The sequence below is a fragment of the Nelusetta ayraudi genome, unplaced genomic scaffold (genome assembly GCF_046127955.1).
Source record: "Nelusetta ayraudi isolate G7.1 ecotype Tasmania unplaced genomic scaffold, CSIRO-AGI_Nayr_v1 ptg000007l, whole genome shotgun sequence".
NCBI classification, from domain to species: domain Eukaryota; kingdom Metazoa; phylum Chordata; class Actinopteri; order Tetraodontiformes; family Monacanthidae; genus Nelusetta; species Nelusetta ayraudi.
The window spans coordinates 7,230,001-7,256,562 of NW_027466057.1; the positions used below are offsets into that span (position 1 = coordinate 7,230,001).

The following is a 26,562-nucleotide window of genomic DNA, read 5'->3' on the forward strand; positions in this document are numbered from 1 at the left end:
TGTGAGCTCTGAGCAGGTTGGAGTACGCCTGCGAAGAGAGGTTAATCAGTAAGGTCCCTCGTCAAGCACGAAATGAGGAAAAAAACAGAACACAGAAATCAGACAAAATACACCCAACTTACCATTTGAAACTTGATTACTTCTTTGGTGCTGACCTGAAACAAAGGCAAGTGAAATTTAGGCATCGACAGCAGTTGATCAGAGATTTAAAACGAAATAATAAATAAAGAAAAGAACCTTAAAACACAAGCTCAACTCACCACTGTGCTGATTTTCTTCTTGCCATCAGATGCTCTGATTAGACATTTGTTGTCCGCAGGGTCAAATGACTCAGAGTGTCCCTTCCGTGGCACTGGCTTGGTCCTGCCATCATCTGAAACAAAGAAAAGTTCCATTTGAACACATGTGGATGGGGACACGCAGGTTAATATCACCTTTTACAGCAGCCACTCTGGTGCCGTTATCTGTAGTCAAGGGTGCATTTAAACTGCACAGTGGGCCAGGAGCTGGGGCCAGAGGTGCACTCCTGACTATTTCTAGCCAAAAAGGCAACTGTGGTATAGACCATTTTGCAGAAGGGGGATAAACTTACATTTCTTTAGTGTGATGGCAACACTGCCAGACGTCCTGCACTTTTGGAACAGCCGTGTGAGCTCTGTGAGGAACTAGATGATAGCAGAGAGAAGCAAACGCAAGACAAGATGATTGACAGACGGCTGTGTATTAAAGGAAGTTGTCGGTATTTTTTAAGGTTTATTCTCCCAGTTTCATTAAATCTGCTGCAAGTAAGCCAAAACCCGTCTTCGCCTGTGTTAATCCAACGAAGCTGTGCTGAGTTCGCCAACGTAACCTCGGTATTAGAGACCATTATGAAAAGTTGGTTTAAAGCACCGCGAGTGATTACACTTAAGTTTTTAAAAAAAAAAAAAAAAAAAAAAAAAAAAAAAAACAACAACTGTGTCGTGGGATGCAATTTGGAAAGAGTTGGGAAGGTCTCAAACTGATTCATAGATCCACAGAGCCAAATGCGTTGCTGTGCTTGTCGTCGAAGTGGTTTAATTAATCAACTGTTTCAAGAACAATTCTATCCTTAATGTAGATGAACCGATCAAAACCGCCGAACAAGTAATCAGTTCATTCCAAACCGGTGTTAGCGGTGGTGCTAACGCGTCTGCTGGAAAGCCCAGTTTACCGAATACTGAAGCTAACGGCTAGTTAGCTTCACGACAGCCCCTCTGTGACTGTCAATGGCCGTCGTGTCCTATTTAATGTTTGCTAGAGTCAACAGTTATTCAAAAGAGTCGCATTTCTTCTTACCGCATCATTCTCAAGCAGCACCATGGTCGTTAGTTGAGCTCAGCTCTGCTGTTCTTGCGGCGAGCTAACAGTGAAGGGAAGCACACGTACTACAAGTAGGAGCTCCGCCCCGCAGGTTCTACTGTACTAGCAAGCTTTCAGTCACAGCGCCCTCTACGATCAGGAGGGGGACCACTGGCAAAGCGTTTGGTCACCAGATAACAAAAAAATATATCGTTCCCAAATCTTTTTTCTTTTTTTTCTTTTTTTTTTTAAACAAGAAAAAACATGAATTCATGCAAGGATAACTATGTCTTTATATAATTTCCATTCATTGTGACAACAGCAAGAATACAAAAAGATAACGCATGGCAAGTGTAAAAAGGCAGTTAGGTATTAAGATCTTTTTGTGACATAGTGGCTTCACTCATCCCAACATCGTGTGCTTGTTATTCTGTCCCATCGGGTTTGTCTGCAGTATACACAATCAATTTTTTTTGTTGAGCCTCTGTACATTTAAGCAGTGTATGTAGCAGCACGCATCTGACAAATATTTCAACAATGTATCCAGTACAACTTGCAAAATATCTATCATGGGTCATCTGATCTAACATGTTGACGTATTAATACATCAGCATTTATGATATGTTAAAGCACATAAACAGCAACATCATTCAAAGCTGTGGGTTAAATATGCTCTTTTTTTTTTTCTTTTTCTAAAGACGTCTCTCTCATGTCGACAGTGCACAGTCAGGATGGTGACCCAGGTCAGCGAGTTTTACAGCAAACTCTGAGTTCCAGTCTCGGTTGAAGACCTCCCTGAGCTGGTCCTGCAGGGCCCCCGTCTTCCAAATTGGGGGAGGAGCTTTCTGGGAAATCACCAGCCCCACTCCAGCTGTGTTCATAAAGTAATCACCTGACCAGTTGGAGGTACCTAAAGAGAATAACAACAGATAGATTTTTGACCAAGTGACCAAAATGAGTAGAAAAAGAATATTACTTTATTACTCACCAATGTAGGCCTTCTTATCGGTCACCATGTATTTATTGTGGTTGACTCTGGTAAATGGAATGTTGGATTGGTTTGCCACAGGGACGATGTACAGTTTCTAAAGAAAATGATTTGTGACAAAAACAAACTCTCAGTGATTAAAAGCAAATGTTGGCGGCAGATGCTCTTATTCTATGTCTGCACTTACCATCTCAACACTGATATTTAGGCGAGGGTTGTCTATTGAGGCTAGAGACTGAAGGAAGGGCAGCATGGCTGGGTCAGAGTCCATCCCACAGCTGATCAGCAAACGGATCTTCACCTTCCTCTCGAATGCAGCAGTCTTGATGGCATCATCAATGTATGGCCAATATCTGATCAGGGAGAGAGAGCAAATAGAAGAAAAGCAATGGGATTGGCTTATAGGGTAGATTTAAAAGTCCAATATTATGCCAACTTCCAAGTCTAAAGGCTGTTGACCCCTAGAAAACAGTAATTTTAGCCCTCTAATTTCCTGAAATTTGCATTTTGAGGCAAACTCTTGGAAAAGAGGAGCTCTCAAGAGAAGGAAATTATTGACTTCTCCCATTCCTGAAGAGTTTGTTGGTAAGCTACTGGTACACTACTATCAGAATGTCCTGGTGATGCAAATTTGCACATTATGGGACCTTCAAGGAGACGGTCAGCTTCACCTCATAGGTTTTTTGAAGCGTGAGGCTGGGAAGTAATCCATGACGGCTGCGTGAACAAAATGCTGGGCCTCTGAGATGATGGAGAGGACCGTCTCCAGGTCCTGAGTCCTGGACGGAGGGCAGAACGATGGTGGAGAAGCCTAGAGGGAAAGACGCAGAGGAGGATTAAAAACAAAGTAACCAATATTTGATTTCAGTGACTGAAATATACACAGCATATAGTTTCTGTGAAGAGCAATCGCCCCTTAAATACCAGACGTGAAACACTAGTTACTTACTGAGAGGTAAAGCTGAGTGGTGACGTTGTCCTTCTTTAACAGCAGGGGGTGCTGCTGGTTAATGGTTGTGTCATATTGTGGAGGCCAGGGCTGCGGCAGCGAGCTGTTCTGGAGACCCATCACCCAGTAGGACTGGAAAATCTTACGCAGGTCTTTCGCGAGACTGGAGCAGTTGAACACAGCCACTCCCAGTTCCTTCACCTGCAGGAAGTGCAGTAACGCTTGTTTCTTTACTGCAGCGGTCACTTGATTTGCAAAAATACAAGTCTTGATTGAACTCCCTAAAATTTATTATGGCTGACTGTTCTGTTTTGTTTAGTCAAATATGAGCTCGAAAACAGGTGGTTTTTGTTTTAGGGGGGGAAAAAAAGCCCTTTGTGATGTCACAGAGAGCACTGAAATCCATAGTCATGTGTTTGTACCCCTTCCAAACATGAAGGCACAACAAAACTTCAGTTTCAGCAGGAAAAAAACTATGCCATTTCCTGGAAATCCACAGATATATTTTTTTTAAAGCTGCTTATTAAGGCTGCTCCATTGGAGACAGGGGTGAGAAGAACGGTTGAAGGACGTTGCGAAACTTCACCCATGTCACTGCTGTTGTCTAGTTTTACCTGCGTGATGGCCCTCCAGTCCATGTTGGCGCTTCCAATGAACACATGCTTCCTGTCAACGATCCAGAATTTGCTGTGCAGGACGCCCCCCGCCAGGAGACCGAAGTTGACCTTCCTCACATGAACTCCTTTTAAAACAAAGACCCGATGATGATGTGCTGCGTGGCTAAAGGGTTAAAGGCCCACGCGGACCCCAGACTGAGAACACGAGGCCCGTAGCGCAGCGCTCAAGCACAGGAGCACCTCGCCTCTTCCTCACCGTTCTTTTTCAAGAATTCCAAATCTGTGGAGATGGTCCTCACACTGGGAACACTGGTCAGCACTCTGACAGACACGTTCCTGGAGGGCAGCGCTGCAAGTTCCCTCAAGATGGCCTTTCCCTGCCCACACAAAACACAAACAGGATTATGGCAAATGTTTTTGATTCCGCCCAGCAAATCATTCCATCAATGCTTTTTTTAAACATCATCTCACAGGTGCGTCAGAGGTGGAGTTCACGCCAATGTCCTCCCCAGTTAGAGTCCAGTAGAAAGACACCACATCCACTTCAGCCCTCGCCACAGAGATGAGCTCGTGCCAGGCTTTGTCCAGAGGGAAGCCAAATGTTGCATTGGCCTTGTATTTCATATGCTGAGGGATGCTCTCCACCAGGACCATGCTGAGAGACAAATTCATCCGCTGACTCGGATCCCATCGGTCGAATTGGACAGGCACAAATTCCACACGTGTTCAGATGACACTCTTACTGCATCTCCACAAAACCCATTTGGGTCAGAGAGTTAGCCAAGTATTCACCGCCCTCATTATTTTCCCACATCATGCATGACTCACACTTTTCAATAAGTTATTGATTAGCTGAGTTAGTATCAAGCAAGATCGCGTGAATCGTTCGACCAAATGTGTGCCACACTGTAGGGGGAGAAAATCGAACACTTGGAGAATAAAGTTGTAAATGTAACGTGTATGAAAATACTAGCAAAGAAGTTGCAAGTATTTTCTTTTAGGACCAATGCTATATACAGTATATTCCTTAATGAGAACACATTTAACAACTTTGTTCTTGTGCTATCAAACTTACTTTAGGACACTTTTAGCAAGCTCTAAAACATTTACAATCTTGTGCAATAAATATTTGTTTGAAGTTAGAAATGATGACTTCACTGCAATAAATTGTTCCCCCCAACATTTTCAGGTCCTACAAGGCGATTAGATCAATGAGCAATACAAAGCGGCAAATCAGGACCATTTACAGAAAGACATTTATTTCTATGCAGGCTTATAAAACTTTATAGGCTACGTTGTTACAACCATTGGAGAGATTACACGCTTGTGGGCAACTACATCGGGTTGCTCTTCGCAAAACACTGACTGACTGACTGATTGACTGTTTGCAGACGTGCCATCACATCATTACCTCCACTGCTCATCGGCGGAACCGCCAGGTTCCCCCGGAAGCGTCACATTGTCTTTGGGTTCGGCGGGTCTTTCGAGGACGGCGATGGCGAGCAGGATGCCCAAAAAGGTGAGACACCCCAGAATCACGAGCAGTGTCACACAGCTGCTCGACTTGAGACGGTACCAGGTCCGACAAGTTCTGAGGCAGCTTTCTGCCTCTTCGTTCGATTCTTGACAATCTCGGAGCCTGGTGTACTCTGACGTCATTTCCCTACGAGCGATTATTATTATTATTATTATTATTATTATTATTATATATATTTTTTAAAGAGTAAAAAGGAGAGGATCAGGTCGAAGGTATTTCAAACACGCAAAAGCAACTCACGTACAAGATGTATCTTCCACTGCGACTTTCTCTCGAAAGTGAGACGCACTGATCGATGCTGTTGTAAAATTAAACGCATCGCAGTTCCCGTTTCTACTTTCATTTCAGCTTCAGCGCGCACGACAGCAAAGAGAGACGTGAAACAAGACAGGTGTGCTTATGTACGTTTTATTGGAATAGCAGCAGGACAACACCAACGACGACGACGACAACAACAACGACAAGGACAAAAAAAAAAAAAAAAGTAACAATAATCATAGTGAGACACCTATAAATATCACCAGACAACACGGCTAGAGTTGCACCCAAATCATTCAGAGTGACAGCAGAGGGGATACGACCTCATCCACAAAACGTGTCGAAGAAGAGAAAAGTTGCATTTCAGCTGTAAAAAACCTGCTGAAGGGGGGGTGGGGGGTGGGGTACAGTACGAGCCCAGCGAGGAAGAATAGCAGCAAGTCAAAAGGACAGACATTCTTTCATTTCCAGCATGTAAACAACCACTGAATCATTGTAATCATCATCATCACCAATCCCACACAGCTCTGTGGCACTTTGAGGTACTTCCCCATTACCAACAACATGAGTCATGTGGACTTTGGGAAGGTTTGGAGAAAAGGGGCTGGTGGCGCAGTGGACTCTCTCAGGACTCCAGGCTTCTCGGGGTCGACGCCACATCAGGGCCAAGGGGCTGATTTATTAGTGCAAAACAGAGGACCGGGAGGTAACTGGCAGGATAAAACACATCTTTAGATATTTACGGCACGGAATGAAGAGAACGTCACAAACCGACAATCAGATTTACAGCGTCACGACACTTGGCTTTCTAAACTCGTGTGCCTAAAATAAAATGACTACTGCTGTCAAATGGGAAGTGACCTGACAAACAAATGCTGAATTACAAACAGAAAGGAAATCAAATCATACAATGGTGCCTTGATGCCCTATAAAGGAGATTTAGATGCCCTGCATAGATTACAGACTGCGTCACGATTGTCAAAACATCAAAGCTGACCGAGAACTAAAAGCTTCCAAAGATTCAAAACTTCAAGTGTAATAAATAAAACGAAAGAAAGAAAAGCATTCAAGATTGTCAGAGAGCAGAAACGCTCGATGTCGTGTCTTACAGCCCCTCGAGTTTGTGGTGTATGGTCACCGGAGAACTTACTGCCACCCGGCAGCACTCATTCCTGCAGGACTTTCATTTCCATTCGGACAGGCAAAAAAAAATAAAAAAAAAATTATATGTATATTTATATATATATATATATATATATATATATATATATATATATATATATATATATATATATATATGTAGCATCTTTTTGCTGGAGACGTTACCAAAGCAGATACAAAAGGACCTGGCTCGCATCAACTGTAAAACATTACAGTGACTGGTGTGGCACTAGAGTCTGGCTGTCGCACCAGAGGGTGACAGCAACTGCTTCTTACATTCTTTCCTGCGGCCGACATGCAGGAACTTGTGAAGGACACGTGTAGAAATATCTGCAGGCATTTAAAGCCCCCCGAAAATAATATTTCATTTCTTAGATTTCCCTGAGATGGTTTTGCTCAGGCTGGTTTTCAAGCAAACCAAGTCGTCGCAATGAGCTTTAAACGACGATGGTCGCACAACCTTAATCACGCAAAAAAAAAAAAAAAATACATACAAAAAAAGGTATGTGTAACGAAGGATATTTCTTCATGGGATGGTTAATTTTTAAGAGATGTCTGTTTATATCCCAGTTTATCTGGGATCGGGGGGGTTTATATTTGGCTAATAAAGACGCTGGTGTTGGAACACAAAGACAAAGATCGTATTTTGATACTTCCTGATATTACTCTTGATTTGTGTAGCCCTCGCAGTATTTTTTTCTTTAAAGGACTTCTTGTGCAGGCCTCACTTGTGTGGCTGTTTGGTAGTCAAAGTGCGTAGTGTCTACGTTCGGGGACGACGACTCCTGCGTTTCACTTCTGCCTTTCCCCGGTTTCTGTGTGCCTGCGCGACGCTGTGACACCTGGTGTTTCGTGGTACCGAGGCTGGTGTTTAAATCTGGCAGAGCCGTGCTTTGTCACACCAGGTAGCCCTCCCTGGCGTCGTCCGACGTCACGGCTGCCCTGCGGACGCTCTCGCTAGGCCTCAGGCCGCTGCGCCGCTTGGAGGCCGAGTGCGCCGTCCGGAAGTCTCGAGAGGACGACGGCTTCGAGGGTCGGACGCCAGACGGCGCCGAAGCCTTGGAGGCCAAAGTTTGACCGTTGGGCTCCACGACTGTGTTGATGACTGAAAACGATGAGGGAATAAATCATTACAAAAGTCTGGTGGTTTGCGTCCAGTGTGTGTGTGTGTGACTGCAGGTAGTTCCAGATAACTCACCTTCAAGTTGTCTTTGGACTCTTCTGAGCTCCGTCAAGATCGAGGTGATTTCCTGAAACGCAGATGTTTGAATTTTAGCCACGCAGCAGCGGCAGCGGCACACCTCACACGCTTGGAGCCGGTCACTATTAGTCACCAACCTTGTTAGAGGTCTTGACAACTGGTAAATCATTGTCAGAGTTAACCCTGGCCTCGATTTCCTGCCAGATATCCATTCTGTCCTGGAACAGCACCCTGTTGAACGACATTTAGGTTTTAGTTTCCCCAAGTTCCAGACTTGGCTTATATTGTGACCCTCTGGAAGGATTTCAAAACAAGGACAATCACAGTGAGCCACTAAAACTTCTTTCCAAAAAAGAAATGCATCATTTCACACAAAAAACAAACTTTACAATCCAAACCATTCCATGAGCTTTTAATCTAATTAAAGGATTAAATCTCAGTCTGACATTATCAGATAGACTATATGTCTGTGTGCTGACTGTCTTAATGACACAAGTTTAATAGGATTACTGGCTCAGCGTTGTCTGCTAGTCAGATAGGATCAATAAAGTTGTTGTTTTTTTGTTTTTTTTTTAAATCAATCCAAGATTAAGCTTGAGAAGAAAAGGTTTTTTAAATGAACGTGCAGAAGACGCCTTTCTTGAACTAACTTGATTTTGTCGGCGAGCTCCTCTGTGTTTTCTCTGATGGCTGTGATGATCTCAGACATGGGACTCAGCATTAGATTGTCCACCGAGACCTTAAGAAAAAAAAAAGTAAGAGGTAAAACAAACCAAAAAGTGGTCACCACAACAGAGCTGGACCTAAAAATCACCAGATGTTTTACAAAGCGGCGGTGTCGGACCTCGTCTCCGCTCAGAGTCTGTTGCCTGGGTGTGAGTTCGAGATCACTGGAGCTCTGCTCTGGTTCCTGTGTGAATGTAGAACCTGACAGAACCCTCTGATAGGTTATACCAGCCGCTGGAATCTGATGGATGAGCTGCAACACGAGCAGACGGTATTTTTCAAAAGTTAGGACTTTTTTTTTTTTATCGTACTTGTAGTATTTATTTGATACCATAGTATTTGTATTGCAGTACTAAATCTCGTCTGAACTAAACTAACGATAACTTGGGATGGATGTGAACATTTAGACATGTACTCAAAACAGAATCTGCACTGACCGCAGAAATACTTCCTCTTCCTCTGAAGAGAAATAGCGAATGAAAACCTTCCCTTTTTGTCAGTAGAACCAACCAAGGTCTAACTGGAACTTACCTGTTCGTGAGCAGTCACCCTGGAGATGGGAGCGCTGCTGCTCTCCTGGTCTTGTGGATCCCCATCTCCAGCCACGCCGTGGATCTCCCTGGCTAAGATGGCCAGGTCTTTGGCCAAATCTTGGCTCAACCTAACAGCAGGGAAGAACGAGTTAAAATAATGACACGAGCTTGACTCGTTTAAGAGTCTAGAAAGTCAAACTCCCAGTGGCAAAAAGCCGCTTTCCTCACCGCGCAATCTCAGCGCTGTGATTGGACCAGCCTTGGTGGGCTTCGTTCTCGCGGCGGTCGTCCTCCGAGTCCGTGGCGCGGCCTTTCGGGTGCAGAGCGACCACCGGCTGAGGCCGAGGTCGCGGCTGACTCCGCGGGCTGTGGGAGGCTGAGGGAGGTTGGGAGCGTTTGTATTTAGGGGTGCTCTGGTTCGAGTCGTACTCCTCGTCTGAGGTAGACGTATAGTCAGAGCCCTTCTGCCGTCTCCTGGAGCCTTTGGCGTGGTGAGTGGAGGGGGGAGCGGCGACAGAAGGGGGGGGAAAAAAAGGTGACAGGAGAACAAAAGACACCATGAAAGGAAACGGATGAGAAAAAAAACAAACACCACTGAGTGGAAACCAACAGTGAAATCCTGACTGGAAACAGGAAGAACGTTTGCTGGGAAAGAACTCATTTCCACTGGCGGGAAAATAATGTTTTATCATTGCCAAACTGGAATGAGTGCTTAACAGCAGAGGAGCACCAAATATTAATACAAAGTTAGTGACACAAGTGTAGTAGAGTAGTTCTGCTGTGTGGCGGCAGGTCGTCCTAGTGGTCACAGCAAACTTTGAGCAGGTGCACCAAGTCAGTCTCAGTGAGTCTGCAGCCACAAGGCAATGATGGGAGGATGTTAGTGTGTTGAACATGTACAGTGTCAGTATTCTGCTGCAGTGCTGTTCAAAACACAGCGTGGTGTCTGCGCCATGTTATATTCTGTATTGGCAGTAGTGTCTTGAACAACACAGGCAAAATACTGAGTGAGAGTGATTCCAGGTTCCAGCGTTTCCAGAAAAGAACTGCAAAGTTCTTGCTGACCAACGCACCTGCAGCTATCGTGGTCCAGCTACTGTATCTTATTTCTTCGGTTTGTTTGTCAAATGATTTATTGGAATACATAAACGCGTCGATTCCTCAGCTTTGCTCCTTTTGACATGGACAATATGCTACTGGGGTAAAAAAAAACAAACAAAAACAAACACTGAGCGGAGGACCGTCTACTCACTTGCTGTGCTGCTGGCGTACTTTGTGCTGCCTGATCGGGCTCGGGTGACCGGCGCCTTGCTGAGCACCGCCTTCTCAGGCCTTTCGACGGGTTTGGGTCCGGAGGCCCGTCGTGCTGAGTTCCCCCCAAACTCGGTGCTCCGGTTGGAGAAGCCGGTACTCCGGCCCGTCCACTGCGGGGCGGTGGAGGAAGAGGAGGCCTCGGTGTCGCTGGTGGTGTTGAAGGAGCTGGTCCTCTTGCGAGGCATCGCCAGCATGTCCAGTCTGGAGAGCTTCTTGGCTTCCTGCGGTTGCCTGGCCTCCTGCGGCAGCGCCGCCCTGTCCGTCTCGGCGCCCTCGTTGTCCGAGGCCTCGCCCAGACGAGCCCGGCGGAGCATGGACGCCCTGGTGGGTCTTGGTGCCGACAGGCTGTTGGTGCGCGTCAGCGCCTGGGAGGCTCTGGAGCTCCGGCCGTCCTCCTTCTGGAGGGGGATGGTGTACTTCCTGTGGCCGCTGTGGCCGCTGGACTCCTGGTCGGAGTAGGGGAAACCCTGAGGCTCGTCGCTCAGGTCGGTGGAGCCGCGCTTCCCGACGCTGCGTCGAAGTCCGGCCGCTCTCCTGATGCCCTCGGACTTGTCCGTCGCCGCCGCCTGGGAGCGGCCTCTATCTGCCGCTAGGACGCTGGTGGAGGACTTCTTCCTGTGGAGGCCGACGACGGGTGGTTTGCCGGCCAGAGAGTCGGGCTTGGTCTGGCTGCTCTGCAGGCTCACCGAGCTGGAAGTGTCCACGTCGGACTCTCCGGAGAGCGAGTCGGCGGCGGGCGGGGTTCCGGGGCGCCCAGCCTGCAGCTTGGCCTCCAGGGCAGCCAGGACGTCCTCCGTGTCCTTGAGGAAGGAGTGAGTGTCCTGGCTGCCGACTCCCTGGAAGGACCCTGAGTGTCTCTGCACGGGCAGGCTGGTGATGTTGGGCAGCCTGGTGCTGCTGGGCCTCTCCTTGGTGAAGCTCTCCTGTCTGATGAGTTGGGACGGCGTCCCCTCACTGAACTCGGGACTCTGCGTCCCCTCGCCGAGGAGCGGCGCCGATAGGTTGGGTCGGACTTTTCTGGAGTTCTGGTGGGCCCTCGGTTTGGTCAGCGTGGCCGTGGAGAAAGTTTTGCCTCCGTGTTTCTTTTCGGCCTTCTGGGCCTCGGATATGGATCCGCCGGCTTCGGGTTTGGGCGCCGCCTCGTCGGACCCGATGTAGAAGGACGTGGACTTGGCCTTGGGTTTGAGCCGATCTGCGGTTTTCGCCTCTTCCGCGTCCGACTGCGGCCGCGGCCGCTGCCTCTGCTCTATGATGGAGCCGTCGTCCGACTTGCTGGCTTCGCTCAGGCTGTCGGGCTCCACATCATCCTGCACCGCTAACCTGTGAACGCCGTCCTGGAAGCCCGTCGGGCCCTTCTCCTCCACGTCAAAAGTTGAATGCAGGTCGTAGTGAACATGAATGCTGGGGGTGGGGTTGTGGCTCTTCTCCCCCGGTGGTACCTGGGACGGGACGTGGCGAGCTCTTGGACCGTCGCGGTCGACGCTGTCGACGTGTCGGCCGAGCGTGGCCTTGTGTACGATGGTGCCCCGCGCTGAAGCAACAAACAGTTTTGATGCATATTAAGCAGACACGTCGGACGGGAAGCATCATTCATATTCATCGGGGCGTCTCATTATCATTTCAAATGGAATGGCGTCGCGTCAGGTGGCTTACCCCCTCCTGACGGCTCCATCTGGGAAGGAATGTCAAAGAGGCCGGACGAAGCGCCCGATTCTGTGTAGCTGTCTGCCAAGCTGGCCCAGCATGACATCCACTTAGGCGCACTCTGCGGGAGACAAGGTGAGTAAAATGTCTTCAGAAAACAACAGATCGGACAACAAGAGAGCGTTTTTAGTGCTTGATTTCCTTTGTTAGGAAAACTGTTAATCTGACACGGCAGGAGACCCTCGGCACCAATCTGTTTCACGTTAAAATGTTATCTTTTATTTTGTTAGACAGACAAAAAAACAGAATCCAGAACCTGTAAGGCAAATTAAGTCGTGAGGACAAGCACTGCAATGAACAGCAAAACCCAAAGAAGGCCAATCAAGACAGAAAATCCAGACTGATTTACGTCCAAACTCTGATATAGAGCGTTAGTGTGTTAGTCCTCACAACTGTCCACAGAATCATCTCGAGGAGGGAGCGTTTACCTTCACCTCCACACCGCTAGTCTGACTACGCTGCTCCCTGCTCTCATCGAGATCAGGCCTAAATTCCGATGGCGTTTGAGCTTCACTCTCGCCGCTTTGCTCCGGAGTCCTAAACACGCCGAACACCTGCCAGGAACAAAAGCAGCGGTGGCCCGGTGAGCGCAGGGTGGCGACGGTGTGCTTCCGCGACGTCTGAGACCTTTCACTGGGACCTTTAAAGTCAATGGATTATCGAATGAATCGACTTCAGTACCAATACTTGCCTGGTCAATTTTTTTCCGCTCCTCTTCCAGCTCTTTGTCTGGAAGGTCCGCTTCAATGGTGTAGGTGCCGGCGTCACTCAGGCTGTCCTCCTCCTCCGTTTTGGAGCCGACGGCGCCACTCTTGACTTCCACGCTGTGGTTGGGCTGCGTCATCACGGGGGTCTGGAGGGGAACGGGCTGGTGGATGGGGGAGGAAGTCCGAGGCTGATTAGACGCGACCCCTGTCCCTGCCGCTGCGGGGGGGCCGCTCGTGTCCTCTTGTGTGCCGGCAGAAGAGGACTGCTTTGCTTGCTTGAGGAACTCCGCGGAGAACTCCTTGGCCAGTTTGGATCTCCGGCCCACGCTGCTGAAGGGCCTGGCGGAGGCCGAGGATGTGGAGCGGGAGGAGAAGCTGGTGCTGATCCGGTCTGCCGTCTTCTCCCTCCGGAGGGATCCGGCTCTTTGGGGGCCGGCGGAGGCGGGGCCCTTTAGAGGTACGGTGTAGCGCTGCGTCGGCGGCGTGGCGGGGGCTGAAGGCGGGACTTGCCTGTCCGCCGTCGGGCTCGTGCTCCTTCTCGTCTTCTCCAGTTGGACTCTGAAGCCAGAGGGCTCCGGCGGGGACGCGTTGTTGCTGAAGGACTGGGAGCGCTTCTTCCTCAAGCCGTCGTCCAGAAACTCGATGACGTAGGCCTGGTTGGGCTCGGCTCTGCCCAGGCTGGACTGGGACGGGGACTCGGGCGGCGAGGAGGACAGGGTCTCCTCGGGGTCGGGGGAGGTGAAGCGTTGCGGTGGCGAAGCTCTCGGTGCCCGAGGAGATTTCCAGGACTCGGCCTGAGCTTCTGAGGGATGAAAGTTGTTGCCGTTCGTCGTCGGCTCCCCAGAGTCGCTGTGGGTGCCGTCTTCACGGAGGCTTGCTGACGAGACAAAAGGAGAGTTTAGATAGCTTTAGCGTTATTGGCGCATCACTGTGGCCGACTGCTTAGACGTGGGACACTCACCCTTGTTGATCTTCAGAAGCGTCGAGTCGCTGCTTGTGCTGAACTCGTCTTCGGCGTGTGACCTCCTCCTCATGCTGGCGTTGCTTTGGACCAGCCAATCAGCGACTTTGCTTTCTGCCGACATCACCTCGGTGGGCGCAGCGGCTGCGTCCGTGTAAGGCAGCTTGCGCGGCTGGCGGAAGGAGAACTTGGTCACGTGGTCCTTGATCTTCATTTTACCCGGAGTGCAGTCGTCAAATTCAATAGTGAAGGAGGCGTGGCTTTGGACGACCGGGGGCGTCGGCGTGGCCGGGACGCTCTGAGCGGCGTCCGACGTGTCTTTGGTGGGAACCTCGTGAACGTGCGACTCGTTTTTCTTGCCGGGCCGCGGCTGGGACTCCTTTGTCGGGATCTCAAAGTAGCTGGGCTCCCGGCGGTAGGAGAAGATGGACTTGGCTTGGCTGTCGGACAGAGAGCCGTTGACCTCGTACCTTGACACGTCCTTCGCGTGCTCTGTTAGCAATAAGAAGGGGGGGAGTGGGGATAAAAAAAGATACAGTGCAAGGATAAGTGATGGTTAACGGACAAAATATGGCCCAAAAAAATATAGTGATCTTACTGTGAATTTTGGTTCAAGTCCTTTTGATGCCACTGGCTGAACTGAATTGAGAGTAATAACCTAAAAACATTATTTATTGGAGGCAAAAAGCTTTTGACTGGAAGAATATTTAACACTAGAATTTGCAGTTTAAAAAAAGAAATCTAAATAAAAACTAAGCGGGAACAAAAAAGTGCAACCCAAACACTGACATGAAGGGCATGTCAGCTTGTAAGGGTTGCAGCCATATTGCATCAGCATGTATTTACATGTTGCCAGAACTCGTTTCTGAGGCTTCTCAATTGTTGCCACCTTTCTTAACAAAACCGTGTGAAATGTCAGCGGCTTTGATTGATTTGCATATGAATAACCACCGACTGCACACATTTAACTTATGGCACTAAGAGCGAGCAACTAGCTGAAATATAGATTACTTATATTCTAAAGCAAGTGTTAAAACAACACATTGAGGGCAGAATAGTAATTGAAAACAACATTTAGATTGATGCTGTTACGGTCGTGAACGGTCTATTCCTGCAGGGTACACATGTAATGACTTGCAGAGATGGAGATGAGACAACTGAGTTGTCCTTCTGGCGCAATCTACAGAAATGCAGAGATTTCCCCGGCCATTAAACTGACGGAACAAATTTGCCAGTTGCTTTTCGGGTGCCAGAGGGATACGGCCAAATATCGCGGCGGGAGCTCAGAGGCCAGCTGAGGGCAGCTGAGCGGGAATAATCAGCTTCGGCCTGGACGGCATGAGGCAAACAATCACCCCCAACCAACCCCCTTCTGCGGCTTTGAGGGTCATAATCCGTCACGCGGCAGACAGGCACTGCCCAGTGTTGCGCCGCTCTTGGCAAGTAGTCTGCCACTGGCAGCCAGAGACCTGGCTCGGGCTCGACACCACCCATCTCTCATTAGTGACCCACAAAGAACATCACTAAACAACAACAACAGCCTAAGTATGAACAAATAAAAATAATGATAGAAAACAGAGTAACAGATTGTGCTTTGAACACTTTTGCGGTAAAGATCAGAAGTGGAGCCGCAGTCCTGGCTGCAGAAGACACGTTCACTGACCTGGAGATTTTCCACTGTTGTCCCGCTTTTTGTTGGCGAGGTCGTCATCCTCCCCCCACCAGGACGGCTGGCCGTACAGAGGAGTCGGCCTGGAGATCGGAGCATCGGTGGCGGCTGCAAAACGAAAACGCTTTAATTGCAACGACTGACTGCAGCGAATAACCACATTCATTTGTTTATGTCGGTAACAAAAGAAAATTCAATATTGTTGCGACATCAGCTGTCCAAATATAATCCGTCTGATGCCTATGGAGACAAACATAATCCTAATCTACAGAGATTAAAACAATATTAAAACAACAACTGCACCCACTCAGCCGCGCATCTTGCTGACAACATTTGAGCTCAGCAGCCCTGGAAGCCACCGTTGTTTGACTTTCCCTCACGTCATTAGAACCACCGGCGTCCAGCACAGACCTGCCAGTGCACGTGCGATGCGGCACTAATCAGATAATCTAGATGCAGATTGTCGGAACTGAGACGCGGCGTAAACAAGCGGTCTGGATGTCAGCGTGCCGGGCCTCCAGAACCTTGAGCATCAACAGACCTGCAGCCGTGTTGCCCTGGACACCCACAACAAGAGAGCAACACAGAGACAGGAGGAGCCAGGCTGGCATGTGACCGACTCCTTTTCTCCTTACACACGCTCTCCCACCGTTGCTATCTCGACAAACCAGGGGGCGACGTTCCCGGGTCAAACAGAATGAGCGCAGAGCTGCGTGTGGCCTCGCTCCAAAACGTGATATCCGTCCAATTAAGACAAACGTAAGGCTGATAATCCTGAGAATTTGGTCATACATTTGGTATGAAAACATCACATCATAAAAAACAATATTGCCTCAGCAAACGAGATGAAGCATAAAGGTATTTGAAAGCACACTGGGGAGGTTTATACTGCTTCAGCAGGGTTCAATCAATTCGATGCTGTTTTAGAAAACACTAAATAGCGCCGGGGGGCTGACACAGTTAAGTAGGGCTGAGTCTCTCACACACACACACACACACACACACACACACACACACACACACACACACACACACACACACACACACACACACACACACACACACACACACACACACACACACACACACACACACACACACAGGACACACAGGACACACAGGACATCCTGTGCAGATGCAGGGGGAAGACAAACAACGGCAGAGACGGCGGACGAAGGGCAGCGCTGTCAGGACTGTGGAGGAGACAAAGTGGTGCATAATGTATATGATTACAGAAAACACAAACAGAAGAAATGATCGGGTCCCGTCAGAGTCCAGCCTGCTTATGCAAGGCACCCAAAAAAAAAAAAAAAAAAAAAAATCCAGCAGTTTTTTCTTCTTATCTTTCTGCGGCTGCACAAAGAGTCAGACCACCAGTTCACTTATCTCCCTGCTGGTGAGGGTCACAAGAACAGGGGGGAGGGGCTTAATGCCTGGACCCGGCAAACGTGGCTTCAGTGGCGAGAATAATTGAGAGGTTCCAAAAATGTGGCCTATTCATTTCCCCACTGTTTTCTGACAGCGCTGAGCGTCTCCAGCTGGTCTGTAAACTCCCCAGAAATGATCCAAGTTCATCCATGACTGCTTTGCTTGCTCCACTTTTCAGAAATTGTGAGCCAAGAAACAAAGTTCTGGAGATCAGGCCTTTGTGATGTCACGAAGGGTGCTGATAACCCACATCCAGGTCAGTGACAAGACCCTGAGCCCTCCGTTCAGCCCCTGTGAGACCGCACGGACACTTTGTTTGTTTCCTTCCAAACACACAAAGCGCCAGTTTTAGCTCAAAGCCATAAACAGAGTGGTGGAAGGCTGTAAACAGAGCGATAAATGTGCTGTTTTCGGAGAGGTGTTTTGGAAAACCAGACTCCATGTGGGTGCGGGATGAAAACCAAAAAAACTGAAAGAAATGGATAGAAAACATGACCGTTGGAGAACAAACTGAGGTCAAGTCACACCTGGAGGTCATTTATGCGAGGTCCTGACTCCGCTGCAAGTCCTGCTCAGTGTTTCTCAATCACTCGTCTGTGTGGCCAGTCTGTGGTGGGCACGAGACCGACGCAGCAGGGAGAGATCCTATTTTTAGCGCGGGAAAGCACAAGAATTCTTAAATCTACAGCTTCTGCAGCCGCTGTTGTGCGCGTGAATGCGTTTCATTCATGAATTTGCACTCTGAAGATGAACACTTCCTCAAGTGTGCCGAGCCCCTGGTAGCGCGTGCAGCCTCAGATCCACAAGGACAGTCGCTAACGTTTGCATGACACTGGAGAAAACCGAATTATTGCCTTAGTCTGACTATGACTGGACAACTGAAGTGCAACGCGTTAGTCCGACTATAATCGGAGTTGGAGAACCCGATTAAGACATCCAGATAATGCGATTAGAATTTGAATTTCTCCTTCGTGTAAACGCCTCAGTCAGTTAACTGGACAATGCACGTGCGCACGCTCCACACCCCGCCCGCACTGGTTTCCACCTTCGCACGGAGGAAAGCCAAAGCAGCGAAGCGGTCCTAGAGGTGTTTGGCAGCGTCCACCTCCTCTGCGGCCAGGCGCGGCGGACAGAGATAAGACCGACGTCCTTAGCTTCTTTAACGTCTCACGCCTCCATGAGCTCTCACTCGTGCACAGCCACCCTGCCAACTCCGGGGACGTCAAGGTCTATTTCTTCCCTCGGAGCTGCTCGGATCGGGCTCGGGCTCACATGGCTGTCTAATCTCACACCCGGGGAAGCGCTTAATAAAAGCAGCCGCGACCGCCTCGTGGGGGCGACCCCGCGCTGCACTCTAGGAAGAAAGACTCTCTCTTTTTGTTGTCGCGCGTGAGAACGTGTTTCCCCAACGATTCTCTTGAGAAAGCCGGGAGCGAGGGATCCGCTGCCGTTAAAAATCCGCCGCACTCATGTCAGTTTTCGTTCTGCTGGATCGACGCGCGGGCGGAGTCCAGTACCTGTGAGAGAGTTTGCCCTCCGCTCGGCCCGGTCCAGCACTTTGACATTGGTGACGGCGGCCTTGATCTTGTCTAAGCTGTGGAGCTGCTGCTTTTCTTTGGCCTTGGCCTCCAGGGCTTTTATGCTGAGCTGCAGCTGGCTGGTGTACTTCTCATGCTGCACAAAGACACACAGAAGAAACGTGATGAGAGAAACTTTCTGGCTGCCGTTGCCACTGCAATACTGTGCAGATCCAGACATATGGAGGGGAGGGCTTTTATGTTTAATTGTGGAGACAACACAAAGTCATAAACATTATAAAAAGTTAGCATTTTAAAGGTAAATTTGAGATTTTCCTTGCAAATGATATAAGACATGTGGTGATAACTTTAAAAAGTCTCTTGTCAGCTGGGGGTGAGTGACCAGCACTGAACCTAAACAGTAAATGGCATTAAAAAGCAACATATCAACTTCAGGCAATGTGCAGGCAGTAAGGAAAATCTGTTGCAACACCAGTTATCCGATTTGTTCAAGAGCTCAGAACAGCAGGCTCAGGAAGCAGTCCCATTTCTACGCCAAAAAACAAGATTTAAATATTCAATTAGCTTATTTGGTCGATGAACAGGAGGTCACCTATCAAACCTTTAAATTTAACTATACATTACACAAGAAGATCCATATATCCACTACAAAATGAGTAACAGCCCACAGATAATTTTATTTGAAATATAAAGAGTTTATCAATTAAAATTTAGGTTTCTATAAACAAGAGGTAAGGAGTGTTCACAGTGTTGCCTCTGTCACTTACTTTCAGAGCTTCCTCCGGGACTCTGTGTTGACTTTTCTCCAGGATATATACGTGAGCATGTGCCGGAGGAGTTAAAGTGATAACGCATGAAGACAAACACTCAAAGTTTAGTTTCTCGCAACAATCCACAATCCTGCAGAATCTAAACAGAGTAAAAATGTTTTATATATTTTCTCCAAAACGGTTAAAAGTCTTGCTAACAGTTAACGGGAACATTTTAGATAAACTACAATGATCAGCAAAATACTGCTTGAAACGTGCTGAGATCACATGACACACACTGGCCACAGACATCCTGAAATGTACTAGCGGACCCCCGGCCGTTATCTTCAATAACTTTCACCATTTATGAGTTTCCTGCTCAGGAGGGTCAAAGGGTGCGGGAGATTTTCTGGCTACAGCTGCTCATAATCTCAAACCCCTGACAGAAGAAAGGAGGGATTAACATACCGAGGGAGAGAAGCAATTAAGTAAGAAATGAAATCGCAAAAAAAAAAGAAGTTAGAGGGACGTGAAATGGATAAAATGATTGATTTCCGTTAACGTAACATAAACATGACGTAGACTAAAGGATATCGTATCCGAAGCGAATGACATCAGACAGCTTGAGTGTGATGTACGTCTGCTCTGGGATTCTGAGGTCGTTCACGAATGTCTGCAGAGAAAAGAACCATTTAGAAACAAAAAGTACATTACAATTACAAATAATACATAATATTAAGATGTGTTTTATTCATCCATGAGGTCCGTGACCCTCAGGTGACAGGCTCACTAACTCTCCGCTGCGCACGCTACGATACCGTAAGGTGATTTGCAACTGGCCCTATTCCCATGGAAAGTTAATCCATCAGCACATTAAAACTCTGATGAGATTAAGTTGTTATGCAAGGTTTGTCGCCGCCTTTACAGGAAGCCTTAACGTCCAGGTGGAGGTGGAAGCAGAGGAGGCCGACAATGCTCCTCCAGCTTGTTGATCAATCAGAATGCATTTTAAACAAATCAATACTGGGCCACTGAGGTCCTACAGTCTAGACTCAGAGTGAACAAAGATCACAGAAGGAGAGAGAATGAAGATCTTATCCTACGCAGATTAACCGAGAAGGGTTGAGGGGAAACTGAGCAAATTTGGCCTTCGGTTACTGTTCTGCTCTGATTAATTTGGCTGCAGTTACAGAGGCCAAAAGAAACATTCACTGGGAACAATGAGTGGTTTTCTTCTGCATCTCACTAGGATTACAGTGCAGTGGAGCGGTGAAAGAACAGAGAGAGAGAAGACAGGTCTGAGAAAGCAGGGCAGAAAGTCTCTCCAGTCCTGCTCGCCACGTTTCTACTAGTGCCCCCCCCCCCCCCCCCCCCCCATCTGTGGCGCCAACCGGGGGGGGAGAGCTTTGTCTCCAGGTAGCTTTGTATCTCCACGGGCCGAGGCGGGTAGTGTGACACCAGAGACGGACTCACTCACCCCATTGAGGCTGCCGAGGTCTTTCACCATGTGCTCGTCTGTGGCGTCTTTGTAGTTGATGACGGCGTGCTGCTTGTCCACACTGCGCGACTGCAACAACAGGGCAAAGGCCATTACGATATACAGCCATAAGACCAGGGAATGTTTTGACACCAAACACACTCTCCCTCGGATGCAGGGGTAACGTTCATTTGGGTTGTGTTACTCTTTCTCGGGTCACAACAAGTCCCGTGTTATGCCAACGTAAATGGTGTTTTATAGCAATAATGTGCCTAAATAGGTTCCCACACACGAGAGGAGGTGGATGGACCGCTTTATTGGTTTGTTCTGGTTTGTGAAATTTTGCAACCACCATCCTCCTCAAAGGTGGGGTCACGCTGGACGAGCTTTTACAAGAACGACCCCTTATGCGCTTCACACCATTCAATGGAAACGCCTGCAAATCGCAATGATACTTTGTCCTAATTTTAGAAATATCGTTTTTATTTTGCAAAAAACTGTCATGGAAATGCAGCTGGTGACTCAGAGCGGTCACTCCCTCTTCCATCCTCATTAGTCGCTCTGGGCCTCCTTGTCGGGGGGGGGGGGGAAACAAAACCCATAGACTGCAACTGAAGGCCAAACTCATTCTGCACAATTAGCAGTCCTCGTACGGTTCACTTCAACGCTTCCTTCCACATCACCTGCTAACTGGGATCAGCAGAACTCAGAGGCTGCGCGTTGATGCGACTTGGCAAATTCACAGAACTTAAAAACCCGAGAGGCCGCGGCAAATCACATTACGGCGTTCTTAAAGAATCAATCAGAGTGACGATGGGCCATACGAATGAACCGGCCTAAATGCCGTCACCATGACTGCTGGAAGAGGGACAGACGTCGATCAGGCGGCAGTAGTCATGGAAAGTGTCAACACCCCCGTGGCTACGCTAGCTCAGTCCCTGCCCTTCAAGCCAAACAGGATTCTCCCATAATGTGTGACTGCAGCTCTTGACTGCGAGCTACAAAGCAGAAGATGAGAAAAAGCTCCAAAACAGTTTCGAGTACGAGGCCGTGTGCCAGTTTTGGGAAGCAGTCCAGAGCTCCCGAGCTGGGAGAAAGTCTGCATCATTTTCCAGCTGGGAGGAGGAGCAGCGGCGGTTTGGCGACGCCTTCAAGGCAACACGAAAACTTTTCAACCTCACCGGCCGCGGAGGTTGCCACGACTTTGCTGAGCATAATGCGCAGACTGATGAGAGCATGACTAAACTGCTTCGGAGGCCGCATTCCTCTCTCTCTCCCCCGTCTAAAAGCAGGGTGAAGGAAAAACCGGAGGAGGACGAGTAGGGCCAGAAAAGCCCACAAAGGAATTGTGTTTATGCCCGACGCAGCACGGGAAAACAAGGCGATGGAATGTTTTAGCCGAGCTTTAAGCCTTTGTTTGAAAGGGGCTGTTGGGGGCAACTTTGTGGGGATAAAATGTCACCAGGTTACACACACACACACACACACTGCACAAAGCAAGCAAAGGGCCTCCCACCAGCGTTCACATGCGACTCTGCGTGAGGGGTAATAAACGTTGCGCATGGAACAGTTAAGAGCTCATATGACACATTGGCAAACACACACAGACACACACGCCCACTCTCTCCATCCAGGTGTAAAACACACACACACAAGTCACACACACCTGCAGCATGAGCTCACACTCATCCCGGCCCACAAAGATCATCTCGCGGGGCAGGCGGTGGCGCGTGCCGGAGCTGCTGACCAGGAACCATGATGTCACACTCATGCTGGGGCCCCGAGTCAGAAACTTCTTGACATCCTGGGAGGAGACACACAAAAAGACGGCAAAGTTGACAAAACATCCATCCATGCATTTTCAATATCCGTTTCTTCTTGAACTCAGGGCCATGGGGATCTGCTGGAGCCTCTCCCAGCTGTTCTAGGGCGAAGGCAGGGTGACACCCTGGATAAGTCACCAGTTTTATAAGAACCACAAACAAACATTCACACTTTCACACACACCTACGGTCAATTTTAGACTTCCCAATTCACCTCACATGCATGTTTTTTGGACTGTGGGAGGAACCTGGAGAACCCAGAGAGAACCCACACAGACACAGGCAGAACACGCAAACTCCACAACAGAAAGGTCCCAGGCCCGGAATCGAACCCATGACCGACGGTCAATTTTAGAGTTTCCAATTCACCTCACATGCATGCATGTTTGTGGACTGTGTGAGGAACCCGGAGAACCTGGAGCGCACAGACACAGGGAGAACATGCAAACCCCACAACAGAAACCGAAATCGAACCAAGAACCTTTTTGCTGTAAGGCGGCAGCACCAGAAAAAGATGAAATTGTATGCAGGAGCAAAGTGTCCATTGTCAAAGCAGCGAGGAGATTAGTGAGGCAGTGTCATTATCACAACCAGTCTGGCTGTATGGTTGGTTTGTGTCTTTCTTTTGTACAGACAAGGATTCTGTTTGTCCTACATTGACACGTTTTGCCGTCAAAGTGAAGCGAGGTAATGGCCACTGTGGGCAAAGTTTAATGCGTTGTTGAGTCAGACAGCCGTCAACTTGTCAGCAGAGGGAATATAAATTGTCAATGCAATTTAGACGACAATATCGAAGCATTACGAGAAGCGCGTTGCCGCTCCTGAACCACACGGCTGCTGTACCTGTCGCAAACCCAACAAGCTGAAAAGTTCCCAGCGGCCAGGTTTTTACTTCCTGTAACCTTGACCAACTCACGTCATTATTAAACACCTCGCAGAGACATTCTCCTTAAACTTTGCGCCCGCTGCCACACGTGCGAGTCTCGTCAACCCCTCGTTTTAAATCACAACCGGTGTTGTTGGAACCCGTGGGCGTCAGACATTGTTTAGCTTGAAAAAAAAAACAAATACGTCAACACCGACACGGGCTTTTCCCACAGATTTGCTCCCGGTCCACCGCGGCGACGTACCTTTATCTTCTTTTCAGTTCTGTACCGCAGCGACGCCAGCGTAGAGGGATACCGTTCTGAATCAGAAGAAAAAAACAAATGCGAGTTGTTGAGGGAGAGCGGAAGCACCAGGTGACACCGGACAGGTAAGACTCGATCACACCCTCTCCTTTTCCTTCCTCGCGGATTGACATGACGAGCGGCCGAAACTCTCCTCCCGCCCCTCCCTGCTCTGATCCCACGGTGACGTAGAGCGACAAGTCTCATCAAACGAGTCGGAGCTCCAAGCTGTGGCAAGAGGTCTCACTCTGATGGCTTTACGGGTCCGGGCGATTAAAAAAAATAAATAAAGATAAAAATAATAATAATTCCAAAGTATTACAAAAACACTGTATTTGTCTAAATATGGATTTAAATCATGAAATTGCATCGACTGACTGTAGTGTGATATTTATCAATACTGTAAATACGCTGACATTTTGTTGGTATGCAAGCATAGTAAGATTTTCATGCGCCAAAAAATAGGAATGTCCAAATGATAAATAAATGCTGTATAACATAACTGCAGCTACATTCTCTTACTAACACTTAATGACAAAAAAATAATATGGTCATCAAATCATAGTAGTTTGTACAGTGTAAAATTGTTTCATTAAAAAGTTGTGTCAACAAAAGAAATAGTGGTGACTTAATAATAACAATAATAATAATAATAATAATAATAATAATAATAATAATAATAATAATAATAATAATGCTGTCACAGTAAGTAAAGACCACGTGCGTTAATGTTGACAAAGCATGGCGAACGTTGATGCAAGCGTGAGGACTGTGCTGTTACACAGACGATCTTTGCGTCATTCCGACGGGATGTTGTTGCGGACGAGAGCAAAGGGAGTAAAAAAAATGACTGACTGACTGTTGAGTTGTGTTGAGTTTTCAACGATTTATTTATCAAGACGAGCTGAACTAGACAGTGACAGTTCCAATATAATTTTCACAATGATTACATATTGTTGTCGAAAACTGTTTGTAAAAGGATAACATGTTGTTTGACATGTCGTCATCTTTTCTACCACTTTCTACTCACTACTTATATCCCCATCATAAAAAACAAAACAAAATATGCGATGACGTGTAACTGAGCGCTGCCGTTTATCCCTACCAGGCTGCACCTGGGAGGAAATGTACATGCACGTAAAGTCCGCTAGGTGGTGCACTCGTTAAGGTTTTCTGTACTTCGATTCTGCGCTCGACAAAAATCCCTAACTCCCAGTGTTTGTTTGTGTGTTGCTTTATAAGATAATATATGAGGTGATAACAATAAAAACACAAGTAAAAAAAACCCAAAAACAATTTACTTCGTGTACCTTCATTTACCCAAAGCGTTTTTAGAGTATAGTGAGGTCACACTATGAATTTATGGAGTTTTCCTGCCATTTGTTAAGATAAACGCCAACCTGCCACATTAATGGGGTGAATGGACTGGAAGGGCAGCATGGATCAAGTGAAGGCGGACTAAAAAGAGAAAAATTAAGCATAAAGAGTGCAGGAAGGCTAGAATTCAGCCGTGGCATTTTGAACCATTTGAAGCCTTTCTGTCAACAAACTTATGGGGTGAGTTCTACTCTTCCGGCGCTTCTGCTTTCACTGTTTGCACATGAACTGGTGATGAACAGGCTGAACTTGTTTTCAGGGGCTTTGACCACTGTCACACAACAATTCTCCGCCCCTCACTCAAGGGAACAATGCCTCACAAGAGAGAAAATTCCAGCAAATTTCCTTGTTAGGACAACTTGACATGTGGACATGCTTAACATCACACAGATTCATTTATGTAGTAATTAAAAAAAAACTTTAAATGTTGTTTTATCTTAAATTGTTTTTGTGGAATAGTCCTTCCTGTATTGCACTCTTGTGTTTTTTTAAAGCAGATTGTAGAACAGGGAGCTTCTCTATGTGGAGTGCAGATGAGAGAGGAGCTCTGGCTTGCAGGCTGCACGAATGACACACTCACCGCACATCACTACTCGGCGTCACCCAGGGGAGGCACCGTGGCAGGGCTTCAGCCCCAGCTCAGCGCCACTGTGGCCGGTGCAGCTGGAGTAGAGGTGAAGGATGGTTGTCAGGTGAGCACCACACTGGGCCAACACTCGATCTGGCGCCGTGCTGCTGCGCTGTACATTGCAGCTGGCTCAAAGGCCCCAGCTGACAACATCTGCCACAGAGGCTGCGCCATCTGCCCTGGGCCTAGGGTGGGGGATCATCGCTCTCCTCTCAGGCCAGATGCAGGGGCCCCCAGACCTGGAATGGAGCAGTTGTGCACAGGCAGACGCAAAGAACACAGCCAAGACGCAGCCGGAGCTGCTGCGGTGCTGGTAGATCTGTCTCACGTATGACTTTGTATTAGCTGCAGGGTGATTAATGCTTATTGTTCAATGCCAAGGAACAAAGTGTTCGCTTGTGAGTGTACTGATTTATTTATTGAAGTGCTAGAGGTGATTTGATATAATGATGTCAAAATGATTATCTGCTACATTGCAGGATAAAGGATGGGATGCAATCATGTATGAATATCATGTGGTTATTTAAAAAAAAATGGAAGGATACAAAAAACATTAAAATGAAAAGAAAGAGTAAAAAATGTTTTACTCGACTGATCATATTTCCCCAACATTGCTGCTAGAAATTGTATGCACTTGCCATATAGCATGATCATATTTTGCACTTATGTCAAATATTTAGGAATGTCAGGATAGAAAGAGAAGTGACAACATTTTTAAAAAAGAAAGC

General features: G+C 47.8%; 3 protein-coding genes across 8 annotated transcripts in view; all 3 read right to left on the minus strand.

Moving 5' to 3' along the window:
- srp14 (signal recognition particle 14) overlaps positions 1–1,446 on the minus strand; it is a 1,926-nt gene extending 480 nt beyond the window's left edge. The window contains exons 1-5 of the mRNA XM_076018327.1: positions 1,318–1,446; positions 593–665; positions 261–373; positions 123–155; positions 1–28 (exon numbers count right to left, since the gene is read on the minus strand). The exon at positions 1–28 is cut by the window's left edge and continues 480 nt beyond it. Of these exons, the coding sequence (XP_075874442.1) occupies positions 1–28; positions 123–155; positions 261–373; positions 593–665; positions 1,318–1,341 (271 nt within the window). The 5' untranslated portion in view covers positions 1,342–1,446. The remainder of the gene's footprint in view (positions 29–122; positions 156–260; positions 374–592; positions 666–1,317) is intronic.
- A 149-nt stretch (positions 1,447–1,595) lies between these two features.
- On the minus strand, positions 1,596–5,756 carry pld4 (phospholipase D family member 4). 2 transcript variants are annotated; one of them, XM_076018335.1, is made up of 10 exons: positions 5,652–5,756; positions 5,286–5,537; positions 4,346–4,529; positions 4,131–4,251; positions 3,872–3,999; positions 3,258–3,458; positions 2,980–3,119; positions 2,496–2,661; positions 2,309–2,405; positions 1,596–2,230 (listed from the first exon to the last, which is right to left on the minus strand). In XM_076018335.1, exons 2-10 carry the CDS (start codon positions 5,531–5,533, stop codon positions 2,028–2,030), a joined length of 1,488 nt encoding a protein of 495 aa, XP_075874450.1. In that variant the 5' UTR covers positions 5,534–5,537; positions 5,652–5,756; the 3' UTR covers positions 1,596–2,027. The 2 variants fall into 2 exon arrangements, with proteins under 2 accessions (XP_075874450.1, XP_075874449.1); XM_076018334.1 differs by having other exon boundaries at positions 5,286–5,748.
- A 43-nt stretch (positions 5,757–5,799) lies between these two features.
- cep170ba (centrosomal protein 170Ba) lies at positions 5,800–23,914 on the minus strand. 5 transcript variants are annotated; one of them, XM_076018331.1, is made up of 19 exons: positions 23,791–23,914; positions 22,504–22,641; positions 20,838–20,927; positions 19,953–20,033; positions 19,379–19,435; positions 18,591–18,747; positions 15,640–15,753; positions 13,977–14,468; positions 13,000–13,892; positions 12,737–12,862; positions 12,258–12,369; positions 10,543–12,135; positions 9,519–9,666; positions 9,289–9,418; positions 8,876–9,010; positions 8,682–8,770; positions 8,169–8,262; positions 8,029–8,080; positions 5,800–7,935 (listed from the first exon to the last, which is right to left on the minus strand). In XM_076018331.1, exons 2-19 carry the CDS (start codon positions 22,606–22,608, stop codon positions 7,727–7,729), a joined length of 4,677 nt encoding a protein of 1,558 aa, XP_075874446.1. In that variant the 5' UTR covers positions 22,609–22,641; positions 23,791–23,914; the 3' UTR covers positions 5,800–7,726. The 5 variants fall into 5 exon arrangements, with proteins under 5 accessions (XP_075874446.1, XP_075874444.1, XP_075874445.1 ...); XM_076018329.1 differs by having other exon boundaries at positions 9,519–9,771; XM_076018330.1 differs by lacking the exon at positions 23,791–23,914 and adding an exon at positions 23,577–23,747 and having other exon boundaries at positions 9,519–9,771.
- Between the last annotated feature and the right edge of the window lie 2,648 nt (positions 23,915–26,562).

Bases quoted from the DNA above. Each gene is read 5' to 3' on its own strand.
- pld4 (XM_076018335.1), bottom strand. From the start codon at position 5,533: ATGACGTCAGAGTACACCAGGCTCCGAGATTGTCAAGAATCGAACGAA. The intron at 4,252-4,345 runs GTGAGATGATGT...TTGTGTGGGCAG, and splicing joins ACTCCACCTCTGACGCACCT to GGAAAGGCCATCTTGAGGGA. The intron at 4,000-4,130 runs GTGAGGAAGAGG...TTGTTTTAAAAG, and splicing joins GGAATTCTTGAAAAAGAACG to GAGTTCATGTGAGGAAGGTC.
- cep170ba (XM_076018329.1), bottom strand. From the start codon at position 22,608: ATGAGTGTGACATCATGGTTCCTGGTCAGCAGCTCCGGCACGCGCCAC. The intron at 9,772-10,542 runs GTGAGTAGACGG...ACCACGCCAAAG, and splicing joins GTACGCCAGCAGCACAGCAA to GCTCCAGGAGACGGCAGAAG. The intron at 9,419-9,518 runs GTGAGGAAAGCG...CCCTGCTGTTAG, and splicing joins CACAGCGCTGAGATTGCGCG to GTTGAGCCAAGATTTGGCCA.